Source organism: Mastigoproctus giganteus, chromosome 3 (assembly GCF_048544385.1).
Source record: "Mastigoproctus giganteus isolate SK-2022 chromosome 3, ASM4854438v1, whole genome shotgun sequence".
Lineage (NCBI taxonomy): Eukaryota > Metazoa > Arthropoda > Arachnida > Uropygi > Thelyphonidae > Mastigoproctus > Mastigoproctus giganteus.
The window spans coordinates 256,283,552-256,295,781 of NC_143577.1; the positions used below are offsets into that span (position 1 = coordinate 256,283,552).

The 12,230-nt window shown below is 37.4% G+C and overlaps 1 protein-coding gene across 3 annotated transcripts in view; it reads right to left on the reverse strand.

The window, feature by feature from the left end:
• Positions 1-1,188: 1,188 nt before the first annotated feature.
• Positions 1,189-12,230, reverse strand: part of LOC150089089 (glycine receptor subunit alpha-2-like) — a 77,515-nt gene continuing 66,473 nt past the window's right edge. For all 3 annotated transcript variants that reach the window (XM_090371048.1, XM_090371049.1, XM_090371050.1), the window contains 2 exons: positions 11,843-11,917; positions 1,189-1,398 (listed from right to left, as the gene is read on the reverse strand). In XM_090371048.1, the coding sequence (XP_090227174.1) occupies positions 1,222-1,398; positions 11,843-11,917 (252 nt within the window). In that variant the 3' untranslated portion in view covers positions 1,189-1,221. The remainder of the gene's footprint in view (positions 1,399-11,842; positions 11,918-12,230) is intronic.

Sequence of the window (12,230 nt, forward strand, 5' to 3'; positions counted from 1 at the left end):
TAGAATCACCCTGCAAAGTGTTGCCCTCGCTTCTTCCATACACATCATAAAAGCTGACGTTCGAACCTTTGCCTCAACGACAGGAATCTTTCATTATCTTTTTTTTTTTTTTTTTAGAATATGGCTTAGTCTTTGTAGTCTTTGAAGTGAACGAGTACTCAAGTTTTTACAGATACGACATACTGTGGCCTCGTGGTGTTAGCAGCCATTGCCCTTAATACACGTCAACGTTATATATTTTGAAGTATTTACGAATAAGAGGGCGAGGCATTCGAAGTAATGCGAAGGTCGGCAACCTTTCAGCAGTGTACCGGATTCACGCAGATGTTGGAGAAGATGTCGGCCTGGATGGCTGGTATCAAAAATACGTCAGTGGCGAATTTTTGTAATCAGGGAAACTATGCGTACGGAAACAACTCGCTGTAAATGAATGCACACAGAGTGAATGCAGATTCTTGAAATGGGGACTTCACATTGAAGTTAAATTCGAACACGGGCAGGGAGTGGTCTGTGACGCCATCTTTGCTGCCAGTGTCATAAGCTCGAAAAACGAAAATGAGGACAAGAAAGTGAAAAGAAGGAAACTTTTTTTTTTCCAGAGGTGCCGCGATCGTAAATCCCGTAAATTTTGATGCTGTTCTAATGATGACTTCGAAATAACCTAATGACATTTAAATGTTATAATTATACCGAAAGATTGCACAAGGAAATATACTGTTCCATCATTATGCAAGGATTACGAATGACCACATCCAAATGCCTAGCTTCCCAATGGTGAAATGCCAATTTTCACTGAAACAATGGCCTAGGAATTGGCAAATTCTTCATAACCGAGAGTCTTCCTCGGAAAATGCCCCACTTTAATTCAAGCGCCTTAAAAGTATTCAAAACTTTGTCTCCAAACTCAGGTGTGTTTTTATGTAAATTGGATGGCGGGTGGTACTGGAGAGGCAGAGGACAAGCTATCTGGAACAGCAGACACCCAGCTCACTCACGAAGCATTGGTACCAGACCTCTAGTTCAACGAGCAGGGATAGCACGCCCATGATGTGTACTTAAAGTGGACTCACACTGAACGCATTTGTTACTCCTTCACAGGACAGCACCGACTTTCATTAGTGTACTGCGTGAGTGTTGTCAGAAATGCACTTAAACGAAATGGCACTTAAGAAAGGTGCTTTAATTGCTTTAAGACGCATAAAAATTACAGAGACAGAGCTGCTAATTCTGCGAGGTGCACACGGCCCAGTAGATGGCAGCCTGCAGGATGAATGTGACGGGAAAGAGGAACCTCGCGTAGCTATCGATCTTATGAGCATTCCAGCTCATCAAAATTGCTTCGATCCTCCGGCTGTTCTCCGGGGGTCTCGAGTCCTCGGGTTCTTCATCTGAGGCGAGCTGTAAACGAAAAAAACGAAAAGATTAATTAGACCAACCACAGTTACATCAACTGCATCCTCTTCTGCACCAGCAGTGGAAGCTGCGTCCGAAGAAGTGCAGCAGAAGATGTGGAGTGCGTACTCGCGCTGATCCACTATTCAAGAAATTTCCGTTTGGCGATTCCTTGAACAATGAGCAACCCACGACCCCCAAGTTGTTTCTATTTTTTTTTTATTAATCACAAAAAACAGCAAAAAGCCTTACATTTGTGAAACACAGTTTGAAATATAATAACAACATGACATAAATATAAAAGTAAAACAAATAAACTTCAGTAAAGTTAAAATATAAAAATTAATAAAAAACATGAATGGGCTAAAACAACAGTTTGTGATATTCATTTTTAACGCTAGTTTTATTAATAAAAATATAAATTTTATTTTCATTTAACAAAGCAGCTATTCTGTTGAAAAATTCAAATCTAAGATGATTTGTCCTAAATTTGGAGATGTGAAATAATTTTTGTTCCCTCAAAGGCCTAGGGGGATAATTGAAGTTAATACACGAGAGTAGCAATGGAGCGTTTATTTTGCATTTTTGAATAATCGAATGTAGAAGGAAGCAGTCAAACATATTCCTTCTAACACTTAACATGGGAAGGTTAAAAATGTTACACCAGTATTACACCAATTTATACATAAAATATTTTAATTCTGATGAGAGATTTTTGAACCCTTTCGAGCGTATTAATATTATTTATATCAAAAGGACCCAACTGGATGAACAAAATTGGACGAACAAAAGATGTATAAACAAGTTTTGGGATGTCAGGGCAAACAAAGTCAAAAGAAGCCCTTTTGATTAAGCCAAGTAATTTAGAGGCTCTGGCAGTTACTTTATTAATATGAGTTGTGTAAGATCCATTACTAGTCCTTAAAATTCCTAAATCTTTTATTTCACGAGTTCTATTAATATGCAAAGATTCTAAAATGTAATTGTAACAGATGAAAAATTGTTTATGAAGATTTGAAATGGTAATGACACGACATTTATCAATAGTCCATGACTTTTAATCCATTGGTATATTAATTGAATACCTTTTTGCAGCTCCTCACGATCCAAAGACTGTCTTTGTACAATTTCATGTCGTCTGCGTAGGTAAGAATACTGACTTTGGCTTTCTGAAGACAAGCGGATATATCATTAAGAAAAATACTAAAAAGTAAAGGGCCAAGAGAGGAACCCTGTGGAACACCCCTCTGAATATTAATGAGCTCCGAGTGAACGTCATTATAACAAATAATACTTTTCCGATTGTGAAAATAGTCCTGAAACTAAGTAAGAGCAAGTCCTATTACACCCGGTTCATTACACAAAATTTGATGGGAAACTGAATCAAAAGCTTTTGAAGATCTATATAAATGACGTCGAATTGTCTGTTTTTGTCAAGGGCTTCCCTAATATCATGTTCCATTGTAAGTAAGTTTGTGATCGTCGACCTTGCTTCAATAAAACCATGATGAGAGAAATGTAATTTATTGTGGAAGACAATTAGTTGTCTATAAACAATATGTTCCACAACTTTAGTCATTGGGCTAGTTTTGTGGATAGGCCTAAAAATCACCTTTCTTATACAAGTGGCAAATGGTAGTTACCTTGAGATTGATGGGTAAATGCCCAGTTTTGAATATAGTGTTAATAAAGTGTAGCAGTTGTTTTCTTAATACGATATAACAATTTTTCAAAAACCCCATTGGAATATTATCCAGGGTGGTGTTATAGTTCAAAGGGAATTTACTAATAGTTGCAACTGATATGTCTGGGGTGATTTCAAAAGTACAGAAAAGGTCATTTCCCATATCATTCTGAAAAGTATTCGTTTCATTGTTTATCTCATTATTTGATGAATATAGTTTGTCAAAGAAATTCATGAATTCTTCCATCGTAGGTAATGATGTATTTGTTTTCTATTTTTGATTGCTGTTTATATCTGTTCCAGTGATTCCAAAATAGACTGAGATTGTTTTTCTTAATAGCTGAGGATTCTATTGAAGCTAAATATTTTTTAAAGCAATTTTAATTCTATATTTCACTTCTTTTCTAAAATAAGAAAACGTTCTGTAATCATTGAGATTATTACTAACTTTGAATTTATTAAACCAATCTTTCTTTATTCTCAAAAGGCTGATTATATCTACTAGTTAGCATAACGACTAACGTTCTGGTTTTGGTTGCTTTACATCGATAGCACAACCACCTGGATCGGTAGCTACTTCTTATGCTTGTAACAAGGTACGAGTACTAAGTGCATAGTATTTTATGTACGGCGGCACCTGAATGTTTAGGTGCAAGGACCTCCGGTACTTGTTTCACTGCGGTGACACCTCCGCGGTGAAATAATCACTTGACCGCCTGGCACTCGTTTTCGTCGTGTGTGCGGTCGCATTTCTACTGTGCTCCGTGTTTTCTTCGCCTCATAGCACATAGAAATAGTAGCGGTTGTTCTGCTTTTATGAGGTGGGAGTAGTCTGATTATACATAGTCAGAATTACTGTTTTGTTTGAAAACTATTTATTTTTGGAAACTAATATTTATTAATATCAATAAGGATCAGTAGAAAAGAATAGCGTACTGGTTTATTGTTCTGTATGTGTTTTTTTTTTTTTTTTTTTTTTTTTGGATAATCTAGCAGTTGATTAGTTTTCACTGCAAAGTAATTAGTTTGTGTTTACTGTTTGAAAATAACAAGAACTAACATATTGTTAGCTGTGTAGCTGGATAATTGAATTTAATAAGAATTATGGAAGGATCAAGTGGAACAGTTAGGAAGCATACAGTGGGATCTGATACAGGGGAAGACGGTTCCCCCCTACTGCCACCTAAAATGCCACAGTCGCGGGAAGAGTTTATAAAATATGGGGAGTTTGTATACTCTCGAGGACGTAGTCAGGATCAGTTTAGAGCTTGTGGGAATACGGACATTCAGTTAGCGCATGAAGAGGAAGTTAGTGAACAAGTAGCTGTGAATAATACTGAGGTGCAACTTATACCAAGTCAGGATGTTGAAACTATGACTGATGAGCTATACAATGTACAAGATGTATCGTCAAGGTGTGAGGAGATCTCTAAAATGAGGAAAGATATTAGGAGCTTCCTCTTGGCAGACGTTAATAAGGTTACAAAGAAGGCAGGAGACATAATTATGGACAAGTGGGCTAAGTTAGAAACAGCGACTACGGCTGTATTAATAGAAAATGAAAAACTTAGAGCTTTAAATGCTGAGATTAGTAAACGGGCGAATTTATTAGAACACTTAATTCAAACATTTTCGTCTGAGCCTTGTAGTAAGACTGAGGCCCACAAAGAAGTAGTGAGTGAAGAGGAGGGTGTAATAGGTAGTCAAGATCACGCGCAAGTGCAGGGGGTGGAAGTAAAGCGTACTTATGCGGAGATAGCGAGTGGTACTCGTCCTAAGGAAGGAATACCCAGGTCTGGGGAAAATCTTATGATTCTTCGAGCTTCTGATAGTAGTGAGCTTAAATCGAGTTCTGAAGTGAAAACTGCTGTGGCAAATGCTTTAAAAAATGAATTTAAGTCAGTGAAAGTCCGAGCTCTACGGTTGGTGCGAAATAAAGGTGTGTTATTAGAAACAGCTATGAAGACGGATTTGGTGAATATAGCTGCATCGGATTCTTTGGCGTCTGTTGGAATAACAACGGGTGTTCCCAAAAAGGGCAACCCATCAGTGATTATATATGATATTCCTAAGGAGTTAAGTCAGGAAGATATCATTGAAGAATTATACTGTAAGAATCTGGAAGAACGCGGGATCACGTTCGAGGAAGTTAAGAAAGACACAAGTTTTAGGTTTACAACCAAGTCTAGAAGTACAGCTTTTGTACACTGGGTTATTACTCTCTCCCCAAGGTTATATAAGCTTATATCCACATTGGATCGTTTATACTTGGCAGTAAGTGCGCATAGGCACCGCCCCTTTACTATAGTTTCCAGATGCTTTTTATGTCTTGGATATGGACACGTTACGAAATATTGTACTCACAGCTCCCCTACTTGTGGTCATTGTGCAAAAGGGGGCATGTATACGCCGAATGCCCAAACAAAGATCAGGAGCCAAGCTGTGCTAACTGCAAGCGCCGTAAGCGGGATTTTTGCCATTCAGTAAGGGACGTTAGATGCCCAGAATATCAAAGAGCACTGGAAATGGTACGAACTCGGACTGCTAATGAATAGTTGTAATGAACGAAGAGAAAGGGGGTTGGAAGAAGATCCTGAGTTAACTGAAGTTTTTTATTCTACAGGAATTAAAATAATGCAGATTAATGGACAACGATCGAGATTGGTAGCGGACGAGATTAGGAAGATTAGTGAGGATTTTCAAATTGATTTGGTGGCAATACAGGAACCTTATTGGGCTAGAGTTCCAGGTGAGCAAACATCTAGAATATTTGATTATCCCTTAACGTCACGAATAATACAACCGGTGCAGGAAGAGCCTAAAACTGGAATTGTGGTCAATAATAGAGATCTAGACGTAGTGGTTGTTCATAGGTTATGCAACCAGTTCGCTACATGTGTTATGGTGGCCTCGGCAAATGTTCAATTCTATTTTATATCTCTGTATTGTGCTCCTTCAATGGACTTTAATAATTGTGTGGATTATTTAGAGTATGTGTTGCTCATTTTAAGACCTAAACAAGTGATTATTTCGACAGACGCTAACGCAAAGTCTCCGTTGTGGTATAGTGCAACATCTGACATGAGAGGTTTATTGCTGGAAGAGTTTTTATCGAGCCATAATTTATTTGTAATGAACAAGTCAAATCAACTGTCTACTTTCTGTGGACCAATGGGTGAATCTAATATTTATTTAACTATAACAACTTCTGGTATTAGACATTGTATTTGTAACTGGAAGGTAATGCCTGATTGGACATCAAGTGATCATCGAGCCATATTGTTTTATGTGAAGAATGTGCCGGATTTAACTGGTACTCAAGATCGGATACCGCACATTGTACGGTTTTCATTGAAATCGTTTGATTGGTCAATTTATGAAGCTTCTGTTCTTCGGGAGTTTTCCTCGGATAAACAACAACAGATAGTTCGTGAATCTGCAATATATTTAGCTAATACTATAGAGGATTCAATAGTAAGAGCGGCATATAAGTCAGGTAGGAAGAAGGTAATAAAACTAAAATCCTGCCCATGGTGGACAAACGAACTGACTATCTTACGACGGGCTGTATATCGAGCTAGGAGACAGTACCAGCGGCATCGGAACTGGGGTCATTCTGAGGTAGTTAGATTGCATGAAAATTACGTATCTCTTAAGAATAATTACAAGAGAACCATGGCAACTCGGAAGAGAGAAACCTGGCGATTGTTTGTGAAAGAATCGGGGAGAAATGATCCCTGGGGTTTGCTATATAAGTTGTCAAGAGATAAACTGAGAAGTTTGGAGGTATTTAATACAATTCAAGAGGATTCTACTGAGACTATTGGCTGGGAGGATTCAGTAGATGCAATATTAACCAGGCTGTTCCCGGTTGACGATCCCATCTTAGACTCACAGTGCCAATCCGAACTGCGGAGAAAAAATCAGTATTATGTAGCTAGAGGTAATACCATGGCGTTTACAATAGATGAACTGGCAGGGGTGTTAAAGAAACTTAATTTTGCAAAATGTCCAGGAATAGATTTGATTGAGAATGCATTTATAGTGAGGTTTTTTAAGTTGATACCTAACATGTTACTTTTGTTATATAATAAGTGCTTAGAGGAAGGACTGTTTCCATTGAAATGGAAGATTGCTTTATTGAGGCTAATTAGGAAGCCTGGGAAACCTTTAATTGAGCCTAAGTCGTACCGTCCAATTGCTTTGTTGGCTAATCTGGGGAAAGTGTTAGAGAGGTTAATGGCAATACGTTTACAAGAATTGTTAGAACGCCATGACATGATTACACCTAATCAGTATGGTTTTACACCGAGGAAATCGTGCGAGGATGCTCTTCTGGACTTTCATACATACATTTCAAACTCTGATTCAAAATATGAACTTGCTATATATATAGATTTTGAAGGTGCGTTCGACTCAGTATGGTGGGAGGCAGCTCTTTCTCAACTGTGTCGTGCTGAGTGTTCTAAGCAGTTATACAGTCTGTTCAGGAGTTATTTTTCTGAGAGATATGTGACTGTAAGGTCTAAACATTTTCTCCTTCAAAGACAAATCACGCGAGGTTGCCCTCAGGGCTCTGTATTAGGTCCTTCCATTTGGAATTTGGTGCTACAGAACTGGCTGGTCGACCACAAGTAAATTGTCACGTGATAGCTTTTGCTGATGATGTCACATTAATTGTGGCAGGTCGATCACGACACGATTTGGAGCAAAATGCAAACCGTGTAATAAATGATATTAATACCTGGGCACAAGGATTTAAGCTTACCATTAGCCCCCAAAAGACCAAAATGATGCTTTTTAAAACAAAACTTGATTTGGGACGACCGCCGCAAATAAAATTAAATGGGAGACAGCTGACTATGGTTTCTGAAACTAAATACTTGGGGCTCATTATTGATCACAAGTTGTCTTATTATGCGCATATAACACATCTACATAGCAAGATCAGGAAATTTGCCGGTTATATTATAAGAGTATCAAGAGGAGATTGGGGTGTGTCCAATAAAACTTTATTTTTATATTATAAGGTGGTGTTTCTGCCTATGGTTACGTATGCAGCGGGAGTTTGGTCCCACAGAGTGGCTCTTGTTAGATTTCAGGCTAAATTAAACTCACTACAAAGAACAATGCTTCTCAGTATATTAAGGGTATGTAGAACTGTAGCTACGACTGCACTTCAAGTGATAGCTGGGGCAGTCCCCTTGGATTTGTTCGTGGCTTATCGAGGGCTGTGCTATGGCATTAAGAAGAAAATATCTACTAGACTTCTTGGTATAGAAGTTGACATAAATTCTGACATTAAGAGGGAGAAGAGAAGATGTTTAAACGAGATTGTTAACTTGTGGCAAACAAGATGGGACACCGTATCTTCTGGTCGAGTGACAAAGAAATTTATTCCTGATGTTACCTTTTTAAGTGACAGAACAGTTCGAAGCTGGTTTACACCAAGTTTACAAACATCATTTTTAGTAACAGGTCACGGCTCGATGAAAGCGAAATTATTTCAGTTGGGACTTTCGGATACAGATCTCTGTTTTTGTGGTGAGGTTGAAAGTTGGCACCATATATTATATGTGTGTACAATTTATGATAATGTCAGGGAAATAATCAGGGAAATCATTGCTGAAAATGAGTTATGTCGGGAAGAGGTGTTCTTATCTAATAGGAGTGTATTTCAATTATTCCAGGATTTTGCAAAGGGAGCCTTTGAACTGAGGAAACGCCTGTTAAACACTTGAACCGAAATAGTGTGTTGAAAACATTACCGAAGTGTGTCCAGAATGCCCAAGAGACTAATGGTGATGATGAGGAGGATTTTTTTTTTATATTATTATTATTTATTTATATTTATTTAATTTATTATTATTATTTTATTTTATTTATTTTTTTTATTTTTATTTTATTTTATTATTATTATATTTTTTTTAATTATTATTATTTTTATTTATTTATTTATTTTTTTTATTTATTTTATTTATTTATTTATTTATATATATATATATATATATATATATATTTTTTTTTTTTTTTTTTTTTTTAAAGCTCTGGATTGGGCCCCCAGAGGATTTTTTTTTTTTTTTTTTTAGGTGTCGTTGTCTCATAACCTGAGACCTTATGCGTCCCATCTACTGGAACTGGCCCACCTTCCCGTGGTGTGGACGAGTATCTAGAAGCAGCCTTCCTGGTGATAGCTGCTTCTGGGTAGCCAAGAGGTCAGCATAACACAACAACATAACATGCATTAAACTACACGAACATTGCACTATATTACACGCTGGCCTGTTTTGCAGAGTCTGTTCAACGTACAAAGAAACGAGGTGGATTTGAACGGACGTTCTAGGAGCCACCCTACCTATACACACACACACACATGTCCACATGGCACTCGTTTTCAAACTTCTAGAGTTCAATTCCGATGGCAGATCCCAGAAATTTATAGCAGTGTTTTCGTTCTGAGCTGTATTATTCGATTTCAGGATTTTCCTTAAAGAGAATAAAATAACAAAATTCTTCCCTCACGCACTAACACTCTGGCTCACAAATTAATAAACGGAAATAAAAATGCAAATAATTCAGTCAAGTGGTGGATGATGGCTCTATCTTCTCGGCCAAAGCCAAAAGGCCGAGAAGATAGAGCCGAATGTTGTAGGGTTTTAGGCGCATCAGCAGCTTAGACCATATTGTTCCATATATAATATTCTGTAAATCGCGCGTGTTCTATGGTCAGGGCCTATCTTAGGCCTAGGCATGTACTTTGAGGGGTCCGCAAATGGCAATGGGCACAGCCAAAACGGTAACACGTGACATTGCAGGAGCTACGATGAGGTCTCGTAGGAGTGTTGCCAATTTTACATTGTCGATATTTTAGTAACTACAATGTCAAGCGATATGATAAAAGTATTATGTTTTGGTCTCTTATTTCTCATTTCCTCGCGAGCCCTTGAACTTCTTCCACGACACCAAATGGGGTCGGGACCCACGGGTTGGGAACCTTCTGTTTTACATAGATGGTATATTTTTGTTTTTGCCATTTCCTGCAGTGAATTTTGTATTTTATTTATGTCTTAATTTTGATTTCGGTTTGTAGAGTATTAGTTGTTTCAGAGCATTGGGAATTATTGATAACATCTTATTTTGCAATGTAACTGAGTCTCTAAGTAACTAATATATTCTCCTGATTAGTCACCTTTCTGTGTCCGCAAGTTAATCTTTGTTTTGTGAAATACATTCATCTGTATCAAATAAGAAGTGTTAAACTGTATGGTATTGAGCCGCCTCATCTTAGAGCAGAATAGTATAGTAATTTAAAAAGCAGTTTCAAGAAAAAATTATTGACAAGATGACTTTTTGAATGCGCCATTGGCGCCATGACTTTACAAAACGCCAGCAAAACTTATCCATTTATCGTTATTATTATTAATCCAAAAACATTAAATGTCATTTCATAATAAACATTTTTAGCGGGACCCCAAAAATACTTTTGCCTAGGGCACGCATATCCTCAAGTTAGGCTCTGTCTGTGGTCGATTTGCTGTTTGTCGGGCAATAAACCCGAGTTTTCGGGAGAAAAACCGACTAATTCAACCACGTTGGGAAAAAGGGCCTATAAAAACCCACGCGTTACTGACGGGATTCGAACTCAGGTCTTTTCCACCGGGTATGTGAAGGACAGTGATTATATGAATTGACGTAATCGAGTGATCAGGAGCGAGAGTGTAATAGCACGCTCTCTTTGAGTGGATCGGGATACAAGCCAGTGATTGATAAATATGATTGTTTGTATTGATGATTTGTTGTAAACTCCACTGACCTGGTGGTCGTGCCGGAATATAAACAAGAACTGTGCTTGTAGCTAATACCACACACGCCGATGTGTACTGTTCATGGTGATGTGTGTTAAGCAACAAAATAACTAAGGCTGTGAGGCGTCAGTATATATATATATATATATATATATTATCAGTAATTGTGTGTATTCTTCGGGTTTGTTTTCTGTTCAATAAGTTAAAATCCTGATTTTCCTGGATATAAAACATATCCCTCCCTGAGACCAACTGAGCCATGTATGTTGCGAAATAAAGCCCGTAAAAATTCCTCACGTTATTGATGGATTGGAACTTTTCCATTCACTTTGGATAATGTTCTTAATGATAACTAACAGTCTTTAATTATTCTGCCTTTCGAGTTTTGATTAGGAGATAGTGTCGGAATATGGGAGAGTTGTTGCGTTCTCATAGATCAGTTCAACCTAAAGGCTCCCAAACGTAATTTTTTTTATTAGGAAATCAGAAAAAAAGTCGAAAATTCCGAAAAAAATCCCCCAAAAAGTTGTGAATTTGAAAATATTCCAAAAGTGTTGAAAATCCCCGATTTATTAATTTATTTTCCGGATGATGCTGCATAAGTATTGCTTCGTTGCATCGTTCTGTCCTTTTAATATAGGTGTCGGCAGGAATGCTGAAAACAAAAGTAAACAATACGTTATACCTGGTGGTGAAAAGTTTTGTGTCTCATGAGATAGTGCTCGTTTGCAAGACCTACTTAACTTAGCCCAAGAGAAAACGTAAAAAATAAAAAAATAAAAGTAAAAAAACTAACTGGGCACGGGTCTGGAAGCTGTACAATACTTTACTGACTCTGCTAAAATCAGCAACTGATAATACTCCATTAATATGCACATCAAGAACCTCATTTCACGTCTTAACAATCCAGACGTAATTCTTATACTCATATAAAGTTCAAAGGTCTGTTATTAAAGCTTACCTTCCGAAGTTCATACTGAAGCGCTTGCCTGTCTTGATTTATCTCACGGGTTTCTTCAGTCCTCGCTTTCAGTACCTATTAAAGAAGGATTTCGTTTTAGCATTTTTGCAATCATACAGCACCCTTCTTCAATTTAATATTATTGACTTTAATATATACTACACTCTGCTTAATTGTAGCAAACCCCCCATTGAAAGATGCAATAAAACTCTACAAGGAAATGTCCAAAATCTTTCATCTAGAATTACATACCGATTATATTTATTAACATTTAATCCAGAATTTTAGATAAGTTAGTTATGATAAGCTCCATAACCATCTTCAACCTTCATCAGGCCAAAATACAGCTTTACTCTTAGTAAATCTTTCCTCCATGGTCTTAGTTGCC